The 23098-nt window shown below is 44.2% G+C and overlaps 1 protein-coding gene across 1 annotated transcript; it reads left to right on the plus strand.

Annotated features, from left to right (window-relative positions):
• Positions 1-1663: 1663 nt before the first annotated feature.
• Positions 1664-22004, plus strand: LOC119393099 (uncharacterized). The gene is made up of 12 exons (XM_049415858.1): positions 1664-1794; positions 3300-3452; positions 4740-4872; positions 6792-6862; positions 12191-12257; positions 13631-13777; positions 16988-17074; positions 17914-17982; positions 18667-18756; positions 20001-20131; positions 20863-20886; positions 21977-22004. The coding sequence occupies exons 1-12, from the start codon at positions 1664-1666 to the stop codon at positions 22002-22004; spliced, it is 1131 nt and encodes a 376-aa protein (XP_049271815.1).
• The last annotated feature ends 1094 nt before the right edge of the window (positions 22005-23098 follow it).

A 23098-nucleotide genomic window follows, 5' to 3' on the forward strand; every position in this document is an offset into this window, starting at 1 on the left:
TGGTGACATCATAGCAAATGTGTTGCTCGACGCATGGTAGTAATAATAATAAAAAAAATTGAACTGCTGGGTGGTTAATCTGTTAAACGCGTTAGACGCGTCAACGCGCTGCACGGCATCAAGAAAGCACAATAGCTGAAGAAAGCATGAGATAATAAAAAGCAAGAGATATGTGCGACGCTATACATGGCACGTTGCTAGACCTTTGGCGATAAGGATGACACTATCATTTCGTGTTGTGAAGTGCGCCAGGGAAAGCGGAAACCACTCGACTATACTTCTCTGGATAAGCGGTTCCTATCACGGATGGTACGGGAAAAAATTGTAAGCTTTAGTCCTGCACGAAATCTCGCTAACTTTTTTGGGGTAGGAAGAGCGAGTGTGCCGCTGCGTGAATTTTTACCGGCATGTATTGAGCAACGTCGTCTCTGAAGATCAAAGAGAATATTGACCCCAAGAACAGAACCTTAGGAGATATCTGAATGAGCAGAGCTTCATTCAGGAGTTTTATTTCCAATGAACGATGGATTTCTACTTGCATATTTTACTGCAGTTGCAATGCTGTGCACAGGAACTACAATCAATCGCTTTCCTAAGCTGGTATGTAACGCCTTTTTTGGAGTTGGTCACAAAGTTTCACGAAAAGCGACCAACACGTACCGTTCCCGCTTTCATTCATTCATTCATTCATTCATTCAGCCCCATTTGTGCATCTTATGTAGGACGTTTTCAGGGTACTTCGTCTTCGTTTCGACTGACATATGAGTTTCCATGCATTATTTTATGCCTATATCCGTTATCTGGATGTGTTGCCAAGACGAAGGTGATGTATATTTTGAAGAGATGTTTAAACTGCACGAAGAATACAACGCATTAGAAACATAGAATACGCACACACTCGAAGCCCAACAACATGCCTTACTTTAGTGGTATATATATATATATATATATATATATATATATATATATATATATATATATATATATATATATATATATATATATATATATATATATATATATATATATATATATATATATATATATGCTGCTCGCTGCAGCAAGAAAAGAATGCTATTGCTATGTGTATATCCGCATAGAAGTACATAGAAGTACATAGAAGTACGACATGTGTAATTGAGGCTTGATGCTCCTCGTGTCACAGTGACGCGTCCGATTTGGGAGTGACCAAGGTTGGAAATTCAACAAAATCAAATATTAACAGAGTATGCATCTAATTGCGTATAAGCGGTTCCAACAGCATATACTGTTATCTACGTGCAGTTCTCATATTGATGCCTGTAAAGAGAAATCTCACCCGTGATGGCACTGTTACGTTCACATGTTTGATTTGTTCCGATACGCACCGTTGAATGCATTTTCTTGCAGAGCTGTATGCGGCACAACGAACAGGCTGATTTTCGATGCACAAAGTGTGTATATGTGACGCTATCGTATATGCCACCTTTCTCTACGCAGATGTGCAGCGGAGCCTCATGGAGACGGCCGAGGGCATCAAAACATCTTACGACCAATACGAGCTAGAGTTCCAAGAGGTCAGCTTCCGTTTAGTTAGCTCTTTCCTTTCAACTGGAACAATTATTTGGAACACGGGCATAATGCATCGAAAACGGCAATCGTGCCTTGCCTCTCCACGGCTGGGATGGGACACGCGCTGTCCTTTGAATGCCGCGTGTATACCTCCTCTTTTCAGACATTACACCTGGCCAGGACTGCTCACATGTTGAACCACGATAAAAGTATCGTGAACGCGCAGTCCCTGAGAATTTACAGGTGCGTATACGTGTCTTTTCGTTTTGTGAACTTCAATCGCAGATGCGGGTCTGTGACGATAAAAAGAACAAAAAACAATAACTTCTCGGATTTCGCTGATCGCCATTTGCGTCACTTCTAAATGAATAATATCTAACGCATAACATCTCGACCAATGTTGTATTTTAGCGCGCAGCGGGTAGTTAATGAGAGGCGCGCAAAAATAGACTTCTTCTTCCTCCTTTTAATTTTTATTTTTTTAAGGCCAAGTTTTGAGTTTCAGCACTTGGATGACTCCGAGTGCATATATAAACGCACGTGAAATATATTTAATTATATTATTGCAACACAAGGATCAGTCTCAATTCAATTTTAAGAACTTTAGAGAGTAAGGTATATTTTATTTTTGCCATGTTCGTTGCTTGGAAACAGAATTATTATTTGTGAAGATGTCTAGCATTGGCAAATTTGAAGAACAGTAACGGAAGCAGGAAGATCTTTCGTCACCGTTTATGAGTCTGTTGGAATATATGAAGCGAACGGGTGTGGTGTGCTTGAGAACGTGCTGGCTGGTGTTCCGTCTCGTTGAACAGCACGAAACGAGGCAAAGAAAGGGGGAACGCATGTTTGCTGGGTCAACGGTGCACTTCAAACGCATACGCCCTTACCAAACCCTCGCTGCTGTGAGTTCAATTCTTATTACGGTATTAAAAAAAAACTGAAGTTCTAGACTTTTAGGTACTCTGGCTTTTATTAAATTATTTTAGTTAAAAGGACACTAAAGTTAAACCTTAAATAAGTTTAGACGGATAAATTATTTTTTTCAGAACTCTATTCTTATTGATTTCGCCATTATAGGTTCATTATCAGAAGGTCAAAGGTCAAAGTATCATTTTCGAATTTCGCGCCAAAATTTGAGTACATGAGCGTCAGTGTAAAGTTATGAATTTCAAAGTCTTTGGGCGTATTTTGGGCACATTGGTTCGGGGAAATTTTCTCGAACTTGCTATGTTAAGACTTTGGGTCGTCACAGCACAATGTAAACAATTTTTTTTTACCGATAAGCAATTACGTAGGTTCTAGCTAGTAGACACCATCAAAATATATGACGTCACGGCGAGTTCAAGGTGGCGTTACCACCTGTATTTCATTTTGTGCGTTTTCTGGATTACGCAAGCGTCTTCTTGCAGTGTGACTGGTGCTTTCGGCATTGTGAAATTGTAATTTACTAATACGAGAAAAATCGTTTTTCTGTTTAATGTTCCTTTAAGAAATTCCATTAAAATAGACTGACTTAGCAGTGACCAAGCAGTAACTTTGTCTTTCTCCTTTAAGTGGGACATAGCTAATCAAAACTGATTCAGTGGATGGCTCAGCAGGAAAGTTTTCCCGTTGTACTCAATACAGGTGCTTCTAAAATTAAGTTCGCCGGCGTAGACACCTATATGGCATAACTTCCTTCGCGAAGCGTATCGATGTCTTGGCGTCGTGACTTTGCAGCAAGCTTCAACTGTGTTCTGTTGCAGGGCGGCTTTCCTGATGGTGTCCGTGGTGTCGGTGGCCACCATTGTGGCGGGCCTTATCTTCGGCTTCATCCTGGGCGTCGCCAACTATCGCTCCTACGTGAGGCCTACGCAGCGAAACACCGCTTGTAACATGGGAGGCATCGTGCTCATCTCGTGAGTGAAGGCAGACATGGGCGCCTGTAACACGCCCGTGGGCGACTTTATCGGGGCCTTAAGGCTCATTCACAGCTGCCACTTGCACCGGTCGCTCGACCATTAGCGACTGGCGACGACAAAGCGACTCTACGCGGCCGACGTTCACACCTGCGTGCGACTTATACCCGTCGACACACATAATTAACCTCTGCTCGCATTGCTATTGCCCTGCAAAGTAAGCTGACGTCCTGTTCCTGAGCATCTGATTGGTTCAGAGGTTTGAGACTGAATCGAGCAGTCGCAGGTGTGAACGATCCTCTAGGCGGCCATTTCGAAATTGGGGGAGGTGATGACTGGCCGACTAAACTGCAGCATTCAGTTATTCAGTAGAGCTAAAGAAAGAAACATTCACGCGTCTGCGAATGTCCGAAGTGTCGAATATTAACAAAGGTTCTTTCCTTTCGTTTAGATCGAAACATCCGGACTATTTTATGCTTGATTTCCTCAACTATGCAGCTTTGTGTAAACAGTCGGAGCTACTGCGATATTATTCTAGAGATCCGTAACTCTGGTGCACTTCCACTTTTACTAACATTAAAGACGTAAGTGCAACCGATTCAGAACATTGTTACGTGTGTTAACTGAAACTTGCTTTCTTTTTCCTTTTATTTTTCAGTACATACCCATTATAAACATAAAAGCACGCATTATGAGCTACGCCATGTGAGATTATAGCGAATTAAATGGAATCTAACTCAATAACGCACAAGCGAATGAAATACAGCGCAGATCCACGAGAAGCCAAGCATGTCGCCTCAAGCATTTTCGCCTCCGTCGAAAATGCGGCCACCGCGGCGAATGCAGGAGCTATATTCTTCTTTTTCTTCTCAGTCAATGTATTGACCTTCCACCGCCCCCCTCCGAAAGCTTTGCGCACGTAACGTTGTTTTGCACGGCCCCCAGGATCGGAGGCGTAGCAGGCGTTCTGCACATCACCTGGTTTTGCACTGCCTCCGTGATCGGCTCACCTTTGACAAGGCGAAGATATCATGTGACGTCCCTTTATGCGGTGTCGTGGTGACCTCATGATAGCGTAACAAATTTTGGCGATCTGTGTCGCCGTGGTGATGTAATATGATGTCATCATCGCGTGATGATTTTTTGCATCGTTCGTGTTGACGCCGACGCCGCCGATGGTCAATTTTCGCGTTTGATAAGGCATCTTAGGCTTTCACCTTTATAAGCATTGCATGTTTGTGCAACGAGAGTCTAGTGAACAAGAGATCCCTTTTGACATGCGTGCAGCAATGCGGGTCTCATGTGGGCCACGTGTGCCTTCATCCCGGTGCTGCTGACGTTCTGCTTTCCTCTGGCGGCTATGCTCGAGGCTTACGTCTGCGAGCCATACGACGAACAAGACGGAACCAGTCTGGACGGGGTCAGTCTTGCCTTTGCGCTCAACAACAGCGCAGAACAACGCAGACTTGAAAGAAAACAAAAGGCGCGTTTGTCGCCACTGCGCATGCATCATACGCTAACGTCGTTATATTTCAAAAATAGCGTGCGTACCCAATCAAAGCAAACCCTACGATCCCGAACGCTGTAGTTCTCATTGCTTCGTCTGTTGTTATCTTTAGCCTGTGTTTCGTGCTGTTGTTAACCTTTAAACGTGTATGACCTGCTTGCCCGTATGATTACCCTCCTAAGCTATTTTGCCTTTGATGTCACAACAGCTGGTTCGGAGAAAGCGCTTTCTTTTATACGCTACACGCTTCATTCTTTTTTTTTCTTTCCTGTCTGTACATGTTAACATGGTGTATCCGGATCTGGCTTCGCTTTTGGATTACCTTGTCTTTTAAGCGCTGTAGCTTGGGCGAATTGGTACGGATGCATTTAAAAGGTATTCTACAGCGCATGCAAGATCAGGGAAAAAAACGGGACAAAACAGGCAGAGGCAAAGAGCGCTCACTTCCAAGTGGATTTATTGCGGTGAAAAAATGCATATGTGGCGTTCTTTCTTTTTTTTTCTGAAAGTGCCAAGTGCACCTTAACTGAGTAAAACGCAGTTTTTTGCTACTGACGATACGGTCGGGCCTGCTACAACAATTGTTTTGCCAGTGTGTTCCTATCACCAAAATACCTCAAACCTATATTGCGGCTAAAATATATATAGCCCACTGTCGTCGGTACTCAGCAGTAAAATTTAGATTTGTCTCTTAAAGAATGGAACACTTAATTTGGGCTTGAATTGGCTACGCAAAATAAGTCTAAATGGCAGCGAATGAACGATATAGCAATATTCTGCGACAATATCAACACCATCCTTGTGCTTCCGTCGGTACCGCCTTTTGTTGCAGGGGGCTACTGGCGATGACTAGTCTTGTAGGGCGAGTGGTCCTTCCAGGCAAAAGCAGTTTTTGAAGGCCTTCAAAAACTGCTTCAGCTGTTCTTCTTAGCTTTCTTAGCTGGTTCTATGCCGCGCCGTTTCGGATCACTACTTCTTCTTAAAGGAATGGATCGGTCCCAATATCTTCATTTCAGCTGTCTTCTATTTCAAATATACCGTCTTTGAGCGAAAGAAGAACATGATACTGTAGCGCAAAGCTCTAAAATAAACACTAAGAGGAACAAAAAAGTAGGAGAGTCAGCCTCTTACTCTTCGTATTCGAGTTTTGCACTGCAACGTAATATCCTTCAGTAGGCACCAACTCGCCCAAGAAAATGTAATTGTGGAACGAAAGCACGATAGCAAAGCAACTAGGACGCAAATGAAACGGATTGGATGCGGCCATGTTGGTTGTTTTGGTCACGATTGTGGACGCAGCGCTGGTTTAATGGATCTGCCTCAGTTTGATTCAGACAACAGTTTCAGGATTTGGCTCATTCTTTATTCGAAACTGCGTTTTTGAGTTCACGTTACAATTAAGAATTGCCACAGTTTGATTACAAACGTTTTGAAAGTGAAAGGTGCTTAGGCGTGCTTTACGTTTCCGGGAAATTCAACCCAATTTCGGTTTCTGGATTTGGAAAAAGAAACGTGTCTCATGCTCGTCCTGTTATTCGTTTTTTCCCTAATATTTACTCGCTGTAAAATAACTTCTAAATGACCTTGTGTATGCTGGATAATTGTTTATCTTTAAGCAAAATCTTTACGCCTCAGGTACCTTTGACGAAGGCTCCTCTGGTATTCCGAAAATTCGCTAGATAGCTTCTTTCAAAACATCCCGGGCTTTGCAGCACGCAACGTCGCTCGACGACACCATTGCGCGGTACAGTAGTGGTGACACGCGCATTTTGAGGCGACTTTCACAGCCGTCGCTGCTGTGATTTAACAGAAACTTTTTGTTTTATTTTCAGGCCGCACAATACTTATTTAATATTCCAAAGGGGAAACTCTTCCAGTACTTCACTCCGAGCAACATACTTGGGTAAGTAAGCGAACAAAGAGACCAAGTATGTATTTCAGCTTTAATTGTGACACGTGTGTTATGTATGCCCCTAATTTCACACTCTTCATTTTATTCCTTATATACTGTAGGGTATATGGCTAGTTGGAACGTGTGAGAAAATCTGTCATATACAGAACCTCGGAGGTTCACAAGTTTATTTGTGTAAAAAAAGCATCACTACTCCAACTTACTTGAGCGGTACTGGAGAGGAATTATCCCTGCCTCTGGATTTATACCGGTTGTAGCTGAAATACTGAAAATCATTTCGTAGAACGATTTTCAATGCATTTTGAACCTCTATACTCGCTTCCGACCAACATTCATGTTACTTTTGAAGTGCCTGAAATTCTACAACAATCTTGCACATGTTCAGTCTGCTTGCTGTATTATCGATACGGCTGAGTTTCGCATGATCAATATAAAATAAGCGCTCACCTAATGTTCAAAGAAACAAAGGTTATATTTGGCTCATTTTTACGTACCACTTGTGCCTGTGATTCGTTGCCGTAAATGCCACCATCATTCACTGCTTGCAATGCAGCATACCGGAGCCTCATGCTGCATTGTTAAACATAAAATGTAATTTTGTGATGCATTTTTCTTATGTTGTGCAATGTTCTACGATTCTGAAAGGCCCAGGTTCGGCGCCGTGCAATGTCTACAGAGAGGCGCTCACCCGTTTCAACGCTAACGGCCTTACTTGCAGACATGCCGATATACGCTGTACACGTATCACTGAAGTGGGCTTCTCCACATATACTCTCTTAATCTGAAGAAGCCAGCTTTCAGAGAAAGGGTGGGCTCACGTATTTTGTCGATAAATGTTACAACGGTGTTTCGATAAACATAAAAATAGTCTCCTGCGGCACCGATACCAGTCTTTATGAACATTTTCTTTCAGTTATAACATACATTACACTTTACTTTCTTCACATTTATATCCCAAATAACACCCCCTATACTTTCCTTGGCATTATTGTCTGTTAGTTCTGATTAATATTGTGTCTAACAAAGAAAAACGAGCCCTTAAAAGTCACCTTCTTTCCTTCATTCATAGCGAGGGTCTCGTTCTGGCAGACTTGGTGCCTTCAGGTAGTATGCGAGGGATAATTGATCAGCTGCCGGCTCGTGAAAGGATCGCATATTACGTGACGCCGACAGGCAGAGAAAATTCACAGCATATCCACGGGTGAATGATGAAGAGCTTGGGCGAAGCTCCTGAAGCAATCATGGTTACACCGTGAAATCTTCAGTGGTTTCGCCCAGCAGTAATCAAAACGATAGCCCAGTACATCATCAAAGACGTGACAAACACTGTATATATTTATACAAGAAATTTTATTAATCGTAAGTGGTAGCTAGACGTGGCTTCCGTTCCCCCTTCATTCTAAAAAGACAGGGCGTGCAAACACGGACACAAGAAAGAAGTCAGGACACCACAAACGCCGACTAACAACTGAAGAGACGCACAACGGCTGAAAAAAAAGAAGGCACGAAAACTTATCTGCGCATGCCCTTGCAACAGGCGCGAACCTATCTATCCGGCACGCGTGGCGGTCTACGTGGAAGATAACTGTTAAGGCATTTGATTTCATCTTTATGCAAGTTAATCGACGGTTCGCTCCCGCATGCGCTACCACTATTCTCGATAAGCCATGCTTCAATCATCAGGCGCGTATCTTCATTTTCTATGCCGGTATGGCACTGCGCATTCATCAAATTTTGGCGTGCACTTACAATCTCGACAATCCCCCTTCGTTATAACGGCTTTATGGTCGGTGAATTGATGGATCGGTGATGGGTCGTAGTGGGATGTTTGCAAAGACGAAGTAGTGGGCAGTTTGCAAAGGTGGCTTCCGTTCCCCTTTCATTATAACGGCTTTATGGTCGGTGAAGTAATGGATCGGTGATGGATCGTAGTGGGATGTTTGCAAATACGAAGTAGTGGGCAGTTTGCAAAAGTGGTTACGCCGGACAACGGAGACGTGACAAGGTTAGACTAACAGGAGCTTGGCCCCTAAAAGAGTGTTCCACACTCGCCGCCATGGCTGCGATCGGCGCTGACTAACACTCCTAGGTTTAATGCACATATATACCCCATAAAGTGGACTAGAGGCCGCCGTAGCTCAGTAGTAGAGCATGGGACGCGTTATTCGAAGGTCGCAGGTTCGGTCCCTGCAGGCGGCTGGTTATCTTTTCGTCCGCTTTACTTTCTTCACACTTATATCCCAATTACGAATAACACCCCCTATACTTTCCTTGGCATTATTGTCTGTTCTCATTAATATTGTGTCTAACAAAGAAAAACGAGCCCTTAAAAGTCACCTTCTTTCCTTCATACAGAAGTCGTGACTACTTCTCGAAGGTTTTTAATATAGGTTAGGCTTGATATATACGTTTTCCGCGAGGGCTCATAGATAAAAAAATCGGCAGATCCCACGTGCCGTGGGAATCGATGTTATGCGAAGCAAGCGCGTGATAGTGACTGTGGCGTAATTTTTTCCATTGAACGAAACTTTACGCAACGACGCTAGAGAAATGTTGAAGTGGTATACGCACACACATATGTTGAAGAGTATATGTATTATATAAGCAGTTGTTTACAGTTGCGTAACGATGCCAACATGGGTGTTACCAACACCAGACGCGGTAAGCTGATATGTAGCGCTTATATTCTTCGGGACAGCGCGAATCCCAACAGGACAAAGGAGGAACAGAGACGCACAGGACAGCCGTTACTTGGAACTAAGCTTCATTCAGGAAAGTTTCCCTAGATATACAAACAGCCGAGTGGCACGCGCAGGTGCACTGCACGTACGTTACAGTCACAGTTGTTATGCGTATACTTGTCCGTTAAGGCAGAGAACGCACGCACGTTTCACGAACCCGTGTGTATGTGTAGAAGGAGTTCTTGACAGTTCTTCAACAAGGTCATCATCACCGTGATCAGTGAGCAACAGTAGCTGGACCGGACTTGTTAATCGGATCCGTTCGTGATCGTGGCTATGAAGAGTCTAAGTGTAGTGCGAGAGAGAGAGAGAGAGAAATAACTTTATTTATCCCATCTTAAGGGAAAGGGGCTGCGAGATGAAGGCGAGGGATCCTACTCGCGGTAGGCCTCCTCGACCACCTCAGCCCACCTCAGGATAGCCTCCTGAAGTGCGGGGTTGTAGCTGCGCATGGCAGCCTCCCACAGCTCCTGACTACTTAATTGTTCACGAAGGCTCTGGGGAGGGGAGTGACGTTTGCATTGCCACATAATGTGGTTAAGGTCCGCTCGCCTGACAGAACAAAACTTGCAGTGCGAATTAGGGTACATCCCGGGGTAAATTTTGTGAAGTGCGAGGTATCCACGCGGACCACGTGCACGAGTGGATGGCAGTTTAGCGTCTTCCAGGGGTGTTCTGTGTTCAGCTTCCTCACTTTCCTTGCGTCCGCCGCGGTGGTGTAGCGGTTACGGTGCTCGTCTGCTGACCCGAAGGTCGCGGGTGCGATCCCGCCCGCGGCGGTCGCATTTCGATCCAGGCAAGATGTTAGATGACCGTGTACTGTGCGATCTGGGTATACGTTAAAGAATACCCGATGGTCAAAATTCCCGGAGCCTTTTGCTACGGCGTCTGTCATAATCATATCGTGGTTTTGGGACATAAAACTCCAACAAATATTATTATTATTATCACTTTCCTTCCGTGTCAATGTGTGTTCGCGGTTGCTGTGTTGGTTGAGACTCTGTATCACCTGCGGCACATACCCGCATAATCTGAACTCTGGTATACGGGTATGTGCCACACGTGACTGAGAGAAAGGGTTTCATGACGTGCGCGACGGGTATTTTGCGTTATTCATGTCATGACCAGTGAATCGTATTCGTCATACACAGTTCCCCTGCTATGCCAATTTTGGTATATTACAAGTTATGGAGACGACCAGGAGAGCGCCCAAACGTAGGGGGCTAGATAGATAGATAGATAGATAGATAGATAGATAGATAGATAGATAGATAGGATAGATAGATAGATAGATAGATAGATAGATAGATAGATAGATAGATAGATAGATAGATAGATAGATAGATAGATAGATAGATAGATAGATAGATAGATAGATAGATACGCTCGAAGTCGCAGAAGTTCGCTAAGAAATGCTTCGCATTTAATACTTTCCGACGCGCGGAATCGAACGGCCGACCTCTCGCTCCGAAACGCGCGGCGTTTTAGACGGCTAAGCCACGGAGAGTGCCGTATTTCAGCATGCTAACGGCGAGCTATTTATATCAACCATTTACTTCGGCGTGCTTTCTTACTCACCAGTGAGATGGCGCGATGTGCGGCATCGAGGCACTCTAGCTGGGCGTAGGGAGCCTTCATGTGCGCGCCTCCGTGCCAGGCACGGAGGCGCGCACATGAAGGCTCCCTAGCAGGGCGCTGGTCTTTCAAAGTCGTCGCCCCGCTCCTGCGAACGCCGATGCTCTTTGCCCTACAGGGCGTGGTCGCTTTCGTGCGCTTATCTCAAGGAAAGAAGGGGGGGGTGGAGCGGGGGGTTGTATGTCTTGTGCTTTCCCCGCGATGTCCGCGCTGAAGTCACAGAGCGTACGAAGGTCACTTCGCTCGCTGCAGCGGCCGCGTTTGCGAAAGGAGCGCGCTGTTCAAAGAGAAATGAGTAATATGCGACATTTAGTTCGCGCTCGTTCTGTGTGTACCTGTTCGTTCGTTTCGTACGTCCTATTTTATGTTTCAGCAGTGCGCTTCAAGTATCGAGCTGTGACGCATGATAGTTCGCGCTCGTCTGCGCGTACTTTTCGTTCGTCCTTTGGGCTCGAGCGACGCGCTGGCAATTTCGAGCTGCTTTCCGTTCTTCGCGTTAAATTCCAATTTGTTGCTATTGCATTCATTGCTTCGCCGTTGCGGCGAAACTGTGACTTTTTTTTTCATTTGATTAGGAACTAAAAAAATTTTAAGATTCTGTTTACACTTACTGACCCCTTTGAAACAGTGTGCGGGTTCATGTGTGTACAGGCTTGTGGAACGTATAGTAACTCGCGAATGGCAAGGAAAATGAATTAGACATGTATACGCGAACGTTGTGAAGAAATTAGAGGTGGCCATAAGTAAGACGACGGTGTGAGGGTGTGCTCGGAATCAAGAGAATAGGGCCGACCCCATAGCCTACTCTGTATCACTACAATAAGCAAGCCTAGTTTGCTTCGGTTAGACAAGACTGGTTGAATCGCTGACTCATGCAGAACGCATCTAGTATTTGGTTTCTTTGTAAATTTCGTTGAATGATTCAATTTTCTTTTAATTTCAGGAAATGTAACGAGAAAACTGCCTACGCAGGCCTTTCGCACCTGTCGCTTTCTCCGCTGGAAGAACTTGTGAGCACTTCTCTGATATATTGATTTCACGCTGAAAATCGAATGAAGAGTTCAGCTTGGATTTGGGCGTGAGCGTTCCACTAAAAAAGAAGAATCGGTAAAATACGCTATCCAGCTTTCTATCTGGCAAGCTATGAGAAAGGGACATTAAGGACACTTGTTTACTTTCAGAAGTTTGGTTAGCCCAGGTTTCATGGATTCACATTTTCACAGCTGCAGAGTTGGTTTTGGGCGCCGCCGAAATACATAAAATTTCGAACTAACTTTACCACATGTGGCTGCTTATTCCAAACGCATGTTTTCATACGTCGCGTATGTTTGAAAGTGGCCGATACTCCCACGATTCGGTATACCGTGGTCTTGTGCTGCACCATATTTGACTATATATGCGAAGCTGCTATAGTTGAAACAATTCGCATGAGCTCGAGTATTCGATTGTTGGACACGGCGACAGAATTTCAGTATGAACCGAATGCGAAAATGTGAGTTAATTAGATTTGTCAAGGCAGACCTAGGCGCCTGAAAATAAACTGATTTTAAAAGTTAACACGTGTATATAGGCCCTTACTACGGCATACCGCACCCCTTGCGCGACTTGTTATTAATGAATGAATTAGTTAGTCAGTTAAGTAATTCATTATTTAAGTAATTAACAAAATAAGATTTCCTGGATTGCTATATTTCTTGATGATCACTCGTTCAACGCTCTATACGTATGTGGCAATGTGAGGTAATGTGGGGTAATTTGATCACAAGTTACTGTAACGATCACTTGCGTTGTGTCACCCTTGGATTGAACGCTTTATAAATGACTTTATTCGTTTTTTTTTTTAGCTCGTTTGACCTCAGCAGCCATTATCTTAACCCTACGGAGCCCAAGCATTGTTTCCTGCCACGGAAAACTGGACGACATGGTCACGTTTTCTTCAGACCACGGATCTTAACAAAAATAATGAGGTGTTTCTTGAGCAAAAAATATAACCTCTGATGCACCAGCACTTGCTGTGATGAACTATACTACAACTGAAAACTTGGTCTAGCACATCAAAAACGCTACCGTGCGTTGGGTTTCCCGAGCTTTAATCGGAATGTTCAGGTACATAACCTGCAGTGTAACAAGCAAATGCGCAGCACTAACGTAGCACAAGGAGAAGCGTGCGTGACAAAATGATGTGTCGGGCTTCAAGGGTTTAGCTTGGGTAGTTAATCATTTTGGAAATCGAAGTATGTTAGTCATTGCATTAGTTGCGGGCTGTGGCCCTTCTCGGCATCTGCCGCCAATTAATCGCTACGCCGCTTACTTTATTGTCTCTTCCAGCTATTGACTTTGAATATTATAAAATTCTCCTTCCCTTTTTGTCTGCCCTCTTCAGAACGCTCAACGATTCCGGCAAGAACTTTTCGACAAAGATGGAACGCAAAGTCCGAAAGAATACGTCAAGAGCTCTACGATAAAGGCTGTCAACAAGTACGCTAAAACCATAATGACAAACGTAGGCCAGGATCACCTTATGGACGAGGTAATGTTTGCCGCAGAGAACGTTCTTTATTTTCTGTGGTGCTCCCGCAGATTGCGAAAACTACCTATGCGCCAATTATCATGCACGTTGGCATAAAGGCCGCGGTAGCGTCGTTCCCCACGTAATTACGTGTTCAACAGCACTGCTACAAACATATATGGTTCGCAGTTCCTTCAAGCAAACGAGCTTGTTCATTGAGCCCTTCCTATCGCTTTTAGACTAAACGCTATCTGTAGCCGGTTACAACCTAAGAAGAACTGTTCCATCCAATAGCCCGTAGTTATTTTCGTGACGTCAACAACGTCAATCACTTCTCGAGTGTTTCAGGTAGTTGGCTTTCCCATACAGACACACGTTTGTGACGCTGATTTTAGGTCGGAAACTTGAACGTCCTGGTAAATTTCGCCAGGGATTCTGAGATCGCTGCTCAGCCAAACGGAATGTTTTAGCCAGTAATGACGAACTCTTAGTATGCGTAGTATTTACAGCAGCCGAGAAAAAGTACTTGTTGTTCGAGCGGCAACTGCAGCTAGCACAACTGTCTTTCACAAATGAAAGGCAGGAGCGCCGCGGTTCTGTGGGCGGTGCTTCCATTTTTGCTTAGGCTGTAAGCGAGTATAGTTTCTTAGTTCGCTTTCGTAGGCGGATATGGACGCTTTCGTTGCCGAAAGCCGACTATTTATTGAAAAGAACATGCAGGTAATGGGAGAGTCCTGCGAAGGCCTAGGTTTCGTGGTTTGGAGTGTCACGTTTCTTTGTCGCTGAATACTTTCTTACTTGGTGGCTTATACACGCTTTCGAAATAGTTTCGTCTTCTGTGGGTAACATGCATACCAATGCTGTAGACTTCAAAACATTTCTGTGATTGAACTCATTGTTCCTGTGACACCCAGCGGATGCAGCTTTGGAGTTACCTATTCTCGTCAAGTCATCATATATTAAGTATTTGTACCTTTACGACGTTTACGACAAATTGATGTTGTGTAGTTCAAATGTTGGCGCAAATGGCAGACTCCCGTTGTGACAGACTTCTTTAAAAGAGCACCAAAGTGGGAAGGCTGGTTAAGGTCAAAGGTTGGGAGAGCGCAAGAGACCATGACAAAGGCGCCGACGAACACTCCCTCGTTTGCATGCACATAAATAACCGATAAAGTAGACAAAAGGACGACCGCCGCCGTAGAGCATCGGGCGCATAATCTGAAGGTTCGGTCCCTGCCGGCGGCAAGTTGTCTTTTTGTTCACTTTACTTTCTTCACATCTACATCACAATTACTACAATACTTTTAAAACAGTACAATTAACGTCTTCTGTACTTTCCTTGGCTTTTTTATCTGCTGGTTTTCGTTAAGGTTGTGTTAAGCAAAGAAGCGAGCCCTGAAAATACCCGTCTTCTTTCAATCACGACAAAGGCAGGGAGACGGCTAACACAAAGCTACGCTCGCAGATGAAAACTTATTACACATGAAGATAACGAATGCACAGTATTCGCATTACGCCCCCCCCCCCCCCCAAAAAAAAAAAATTGCAATTACTGACAATACCACCCAAGCTGCAGTGACGGTGACAGGTTAACTACAGATGCAGCACGGTAATCAATACACACTATATGCGTGGGTGCGCTCAAACCAGTTCTAGGCAAACCCGAACATTAGATTTGTGTTGCAACTGACAAGCTGCGTCTTAAATGCGTTTTCTTGCGAAAAATGATCTCACTCTGAGTGACCGGTAGTTCAATGACGTGCGTTTCTTTGCAGCTGATGATCAGCACAGCAGCGAAAGAATTCAACAACTTTTTCGTAAGTGTACTTTTGACACACACACAAAAAAAAGTTGGCGTGACTTCTTTCAGCTTGCAAATCGCTACTTTCAAGCTCAGACCACGTTCGGAGGAAATAGAAAGGCGGACACAGTGTTAGTGCACAACCTTGTCCGTAAAAAGGGAACCGTGAGATCAATGCAAACAAAAATTTAAAAGGTTTATTCTGCAATATCTGATATATTAGTGTGTTAGCTTATGATAGGGAAACATCGTGATCCACCTGTGTCATCCATCCATAGGAGTAAATGACCATTCTTCTATATGATTCCATCGTTTATAAGTAGGGCAAGCAAGAAAAAAAAAAGGATGCGCATGGCTTGTTTTATTTTTCGGAGCCATAACTGGTTGCTCAAATATTAAGTGTACAATTTTTGTTAGACCTTGATGTGTGAAGACTTCGCATGATAGTTCGTAATTTGTTGTGAAAACACGCTGCGCTGAGGAGACAGCGTAGCGTTCTTGAAAGCCGTTGAAATGTGCGTCACCATAGTTGATTATTGTGTTCACTTAAATTATTTAGTTCCGTTTTGATAGCGCTGTCGCTCGTTTATATTTGGCGCACAAGCCTAGAGGGCAAGGGCAGAAACGTCTGCAACGTGATACTATGTGTAAAATAACTATAATTGTAAATACGTGTGCCATGATAAATGCGCCGACAAAAATATCACCGAAATAAAAAACTTAATGAAGTTCTCGCTCAACGATCGTGCCTGTAGCACAGTTTTTTTATTCCTTTATTTTAACGTGAGCAGATTTTTAAGGGTACGCTGGAGCATATAGCAAAGGTTTTCGCACTAAACTGAATTACTTGAAGAGTCTGACATTATTTACATGGTAAATTAAAATGCATAAATGACAAACAATTTTACTAATCAACTATTTAACTAAATAATCTGGCGCACATATTGCAATGCGCTAAATCAGTGAGAAATTTCACAAGGTATTCGAACAGCAGTTTTCAAATTAAGACTGTCAGATTTGCGATAAAAATTCACCGTTTCTAGAGTTATCTTTATAAAAAATTTTGCTTTCTGCATTCGAGTTCAAAAGTAGCTGAAACACAAATGCACATCGCTGCATACTTTGGTAACGCCTATCTCTAAATTGGTGTTATTTTCAGAGTTCGGCTCAGCTGGGTGATATTCGAACTGGTCGCATTTTTTAATTAAAATATGTGTCTTAAGGTAGTGATATATCGAAACATTGTTATTTAGTCAAAAATATATTGTACGCTTCTGATCGTAATCTGGCTCAGGTGGTCGAGTTGTATTACATGCCACGGGTCTTTCTTTCTTTCCTTTTAAATTCTCTTAATGATGAAGAGCGAAAAACCTCCTGTGTAAAAAAAAAATCGTGTTTTCTTTATCTCCCACATTCATTTGTGCTTTTAGGAATCTGTAAAAACTTTAAGTGCCTCCACGGACAAGCTAGTGGCTTTGAAGGACCCGTCCACTAATATAGACGTCGCCATCGCCCAGGTGAGCCCGATGCTTATGGAAGCCCCGGCATGAAGGTATAGCACGGCGCACGCGAAATTATTTCAACTTGGTACTGTTGATAAACTTTGTAAATTGCAAGCGGACGACGAATAAGCGAAATAAGGTATGGCAAATAAGGAAAACTGCTAGAGTTTTGTGATAGTGTTCTTACCCTGCGTGTTTGAGTCTCCGTTTTGCGCCATGCAATGTTGTCGCATTAAAATCGGGGCTGTCGTAGCAACGGCGAATCCGCAAGTAAATATTTTTATACGTCACAGCCACTTCCATCGACACCAATAAATATATAATGACTTTTTAAGTGGATCTCATTATTTGTCAGCTGGACATTTAATTGACCTCAACTGCTAATGCATTATCTTACATGGCGAATGTCATTCACTCGTTCGTCTTTGAAGACCTGTAAATGTGCCGTTCCCCTGTGGCCACTATATAATAAAAGCTCACCGCCATATTCTGCTCTGTGCCATTACAGATAATTATTTAACAGTTGGCCGTCGTAATAGTTTGAATAGTAGCATTTTCGATGGAGGCGAAAATATTTGAGGCCCGTACATACTTAGCTTTAGGTGCACTTTAAAGAACCCCAGGTGGTCGAAATTTCCGGAGCCCTCCACTACGGCGTCTCTCATAATCATATCGTGGTTTTGGGACGTTAACCCCCAGATATTATTATTATTATTATTATTATTATTATTATTGTTATTATTATTATTATTATTATTATTATTATTATTATTATTATTATTATTATTATTATTATTATTATTATTATTATTATTTCAACACTGTACAGGCACATTTAGCGCGTTTACTTGCAGGAAGTCATTCTCTTTCTAAACGACTCGTTATGGAAAGCGGAGGAGATAAGGAAGCAAGCGATCGAAACGGTGAGTGCTCAGGCGCTTCAAGTCATCCTGAGAAAGGCGGTAATTTTGGCATAGAGCTTTTCAACGGAGGGAGGAAACACCTCCTTTCTGGACTGTAACAAACGTTGACGCACCCCGACACGCTGCCTCTGCTGTGCTTCTTTTTCTTTCCTTCTTTTTTTTTTGGGGGGGGGGGGGGGGGTCAGACATATTTACCACAGCCCAGAGGGCATCATGGCGGCACCCAGAAAGCCTAGCGTATCCGGTATTTGCAGGGTTTCCGAACGATTGTACCGACAAGTTGAGACGCCTCGTCGAACCGCAATCCATTTAGACACGTTTTCGCGTTCCATGAGTGCGGTGCAATGTAAAATATAAATGGCAACGAATTCGTGATTGCGCCCAGAGTATACACAAGCAGTGGAGTATAGAACACACTTGTTTGCATCAATAATGATTGCTTAATTAGTCTCTGCACGACCAAGTGGCGCCATCAACATAATGTTTACGGCTCTGGTAATTTGCAAACGCTAAAATTTTTGTGGACGAACTAAACCTATTTAATGGTTGTCGAAATGAGCTATGCAGTACTGCGTTATTTTACCAAGTGTATTGCATCACGCTCTGTAAAAGTGCACATGCGGAGAAGAGAAACCGTGGCCTTTTAGCTGTTTACCGTTTCTTTGCTTCTGTGTTCACTCGCAGCTTCATACGCACGTGGGAGACTGCGCGGTCGCTCGGAGGGTGGCGTCCATCGGGTTTCTTGTTGCGTGCCGAATAGTGTCCGACAATATGGTGAGAAGCCGGACGGTCCCGTGTGCCATGATGTGAAGGGTGATCGTATATGTGGTTGTGAGGACACGCGCTTAAAAATCGGTTACTTGAAGCTTGTCAACGAAGCATTATGTAGTATATTGCGGCTGGACACATACGAAACGACCGTCCATCCAGCCGTGAATTGCGTAGGTGAAGTAGAGCGACGGTGTTGACATTTCCGTTATGCAGTTAAAATGCGCGCTTCTAAGAGCACGGAATCCACACAAGAGGCAAATTTAGGGTCGCGGGAAGGGGAAAATGTCGACATGCATGTAATAAAAAAAGCAAGAAACTTAATTATCTTAGTTTCGTGGTAATGTATGACGGGAAATATATTGAACCACTAAATATATCTACGTTATTAGGTCATTCTACGAGAATTGTGTACTTACATATGGAACACTTTACGGCCAAGAATCTGTGGTATTATGATGCGGGATTCCTTATTAGCCGTGTCACTGCTTACGTTCATTCATGTATTCTTTGTCAGATCTGCAAGTGACCCTAATTCACTGCTCGGAATTAATGACAACTTCACAAAATGAAATCCTCTAGGTATATTCGACCGAGCTTTATAGGAAAGAAAATGCGAGTGTTCCCGTTCACTCAAAAATAGCAGAGTGCAGTGGTAACCCATATCACTGTCTTCAGAAGGAAACTGTCAACGTTTCGTTTTCAACAAAATAGATTTAAAGTTAATTCCGCGACGTATACGTGGAAGGAGATAAAACACGCTGACTGATATTTCATACTGTTGTAGGGGAGGCTCTCCGTTGTATAATTAGAAAACTGTTTTCAGTGGTGTTCGCACCTCAGCAGCTCACGTGACCTGAGAGAAGACCTCACGTATGGCGCCATTGGTAGAACGTCGCTGTCTACCCTCGCTCTGGCAGCAGCGTTGCTCGTGAGAACTGCTTAGCGGCACGGCTTAGTATGTTGCCGCACCCCCGCTGAGAGTGGCAGAATAGCGGTACTTACGCAACGTCAGGCAGAACTTTGCTTTCATTCAAGTTGTACGGTAGTGGTATGACCTGTCAGATGATGTTTCTGCTCAAATCACGGGACCCCGAGCTTTTGAGGTAGAACTCTCCCGTTGTGGCAGAGGCAGATGATTTCGACGCAGTATGTAGCAGCTGGTCGCTCCTTCAATCAACAAAATTCTTCGTACAAAGTAGAGTAATCTTGTAAGCACGTGTTTGCATGCTGTGTACGTGCATTCGCAGAACGGCCTGTGGCTGTCGCTGGTGTGCTGCCTACTGAGCATGTTGGCCGCGATTCCGGTGACGCTGATGATCTCCCGGTACTTCCTGCGCATGCACCGTTACATGGTGGATGGCCAGGCACCCGACGATGAGTGCGTGCTTCGTGTTTATCTCGCAGCAGCAGTTTCTACCTATAGGAGACTGGGACGTCGCGTTCCGAACTAAACGCATAGCTCTGCTCAAATAGACTTTATGTAAAAATATTTAAAAATATGTTCACAATAGCTTACCTTTATTTCTAATCTGCTTGCGTACTTTAGGGAAAGATAGGTTGAATAGTGGTGGTGAAAATTATATGTTTAGTATGACATATTACCCGTTTGGTTAATGTGTACCGCTTTGCAGGGCTGCTCCGAGCCTAACTATAGGCTAGGAGCAGCTTACAAAGGTCGCGAAGTGGCGCACTTGCTTTCGGCGAGCTTGTTCGGCAGTTCAAGAAGTTTTCTTCAGGCGAGGTGAACTCAGCCGGGGAGGTTGGAATCTTCGAGAATAGAAGTTATGCGTAAGGAACGTCGTTTCGTTAATGAAATTTTCTAGAAACAGCGATGGTGTCTTGTGTCCCCAATCTCCAAATATTTTCGGTTGGTCAGAGGTCGCTGTTCACTTGTTATCTTAAACACTTTTGTCTAGTTCAAAATCTTCCACTCAAAGACCTTAAGCCCATTATCAAGGGAGATTGAATTTCCGGAAATTTCCAGAAATATTTCCTCGGCGAGCTCTCTTATGCGTGCTTGGAATTGTGACAACATTCATGATGCCACATGCTTGATGTTTACCCATACTTTGCTTAGTACCTAATTTGACGTTTTTCTTCTTCTTGTAGGGTTCGAGGCGATCTGGAAGCCAGGTATGTCGAAAGCTGCCCTCATTATTACATTTCTTTTTTTTAACTCTCATGTGAAGTGGCCTTCAGCGAAAAGCTGTCGTCGACTCGAAATCGTAAAAAAAAAAAATATGACGAAGTGAGCGCGCGAGGTGCGCGCTCACAACAACAACGACAACACGACCACTTTGAGAGCATAAAAAGCGGCATACGCGTGACTCGGCCAACTGACGGCTGTGGAGTAAAGCGGGAAGGGCGCGCTATGCGAGCCAAGGCCTAGTGGATTTTGTGGTAGTCTGAAGAGCCCAATGAGAGCAGCATTCTGGGCAAGTTGGTAATCCATTAATTCATACTTGTAAAACCAGCGCGAAGACGACGGAGCATCAAGAGAAGGACACGGGGCATCGTTTTCGCGCTGGTACTCCAAGTGCGCATCGATTCCAACTCGCCCACATTTCTACCTAACTCCATTACTTCATGTTAAAAGACAGGGCGTGCAGACGCGGACACAAGAGAGAAGTCAAGACGCCACAAACGCTGACTAACCTCTGAAAGGGCGCACAGCGGCGGTAAAGGAAGTACACACCGAAACGTATCTGCGCATGCCCAGGCAAAAGGTGGTGGTACGTATCAATCGGCACACGTGGGGGTCTACGTGAGAGATAACTGTTCAGGCATTTGATTTCTTCTTTATACAAGTTAATCGACGGTGGGCTCAAGCATGCGCTACCACTATTATCAATATGCCATGCCTCAATCATTAGACGCGTTATCTTTTAACATGAATACCTACCAACTAGCTCAGCTCTCTGTTATTCTAATCCAATACTTCAATACAATTGAGGAACTAAAATTGCGCAGTTCCGCTGGGTGTGTCTTTCTCTGTGTTGTCCGTGTCTTTTTATGTTGCGCAATGGTATTGAAATCTGAAGAGGTATGCAACGTCAGAGGAGGCTCGACAACCACGAAATGGGACGTGATGAGCGAAACGCCTCGTCGTATTCTGACGGGACATATGCTTTCGCCCTGGAGTCGTCTTAGAGAGTGTAAGAGCATCCTCGAAGCTTTTCACCTACTTGTTTCTTTTTCTTCTTTATTCATCTCTTTTCACCAGGATGAAGCAGGAAAAGCATCTCAAGTGAGTAATTCTGAGTGCTGCTGCAGAAACGAGAACAAACATCTTTGGGTAATTTAGGAACCGGATTGGCGGCGCAGTGAAGCGATTCGCACTTACTGCTGCCCCCCCCCCCCCCAAAAAAAAGTAATAAAAATGGTTGACCGCCATGTTATGCTTCCGAACTACCAAATCATAGTATATGCAACAGGGCAATATAATATAAACACATTCGTCAAAACACAGGCTATTTTATGGGTAGCGCATTGTTCGCAGCAACGGCTTTGTGTTTACTGAAAGTCGGAGACGCTCGAGAGAGACCGTTCGAGAGACGCAGCCTGCAGTTGCAGCCATAACCTGGTTTTAGCCTTAGTGAAGTATTGTGGGGTAGTCACGCACAGGAAGCATGTGCTGCGTGCACTCGCTTAAAGCAGCTTTCGTGAAGTGCGGTGGCTTGTTTAAAGCTGTCCATATGACGTGCCCAGTCATAACTAGCGCTTTTAAGCTAGCTTCTCCGCATACCTAGGCTTTGTGGGGAAAAGCCCGCTTTAACTTACACCTCACATTTGCATCTCTCCCTCTCACCGGTGTGTGGCGGGGGGGGGGGGGGGGGGGGGGGGGGGGGGGGGCTAAGGTCCCAAAACCACCATATGATTATGAGAGACGCCGTAGTGGAGGGCTCCGGAAATTTCAACCACCTGGGGTTCTTTAGCATGCACCTAAATCTAAGTACACGGGCCTCAAACATTTTCGCATCCATCGAAAATGCAGCCGCCGCGGCCGGGATTCGATCCCGCGACCTTCGGGTCAGCAGTCGAGCGCCATAACCACTAGACCACCGTGGCGGGGCTGTGTGTGTGTGTGTGTGTGTGTGTGTGTGTGTGTGTGTGTGTGTGTGTGTGTGTGTGTGTGTTAGAATTATAGGGAGAAGGCTACTTCAGTGCACACCTTCGTTTAAAGACTGTCATCGGCAATTTCTTGAAATTCAGACAACCTTAGACGTGCCAATGACAGGCACATTTCTAATTCTGCTTCGTGGGCTTTGTAAACAAGGCCTTTTATGTCCTCGAGCAACGGTTTGGTTAGTGCACTTCCGAGCGACGCGAAACACCTTCTTGGGTC

Source organism: Rhipicephalus sanguineus, chromosome 5, assembly GCF_013339695.2.
Source record: "Rhipicephalus sanguineus isolate Rsan-2018 chromosome 5, BIME_Rsan_1.4, whole genome shotgun sequence".
Lineage (NCBI taxonomy): Eukaryota > Metazoa > Arthropoda > Arachnida > Ixodida > Ixodidae > Rhipicephalus > Rhipicephalus sanguineus.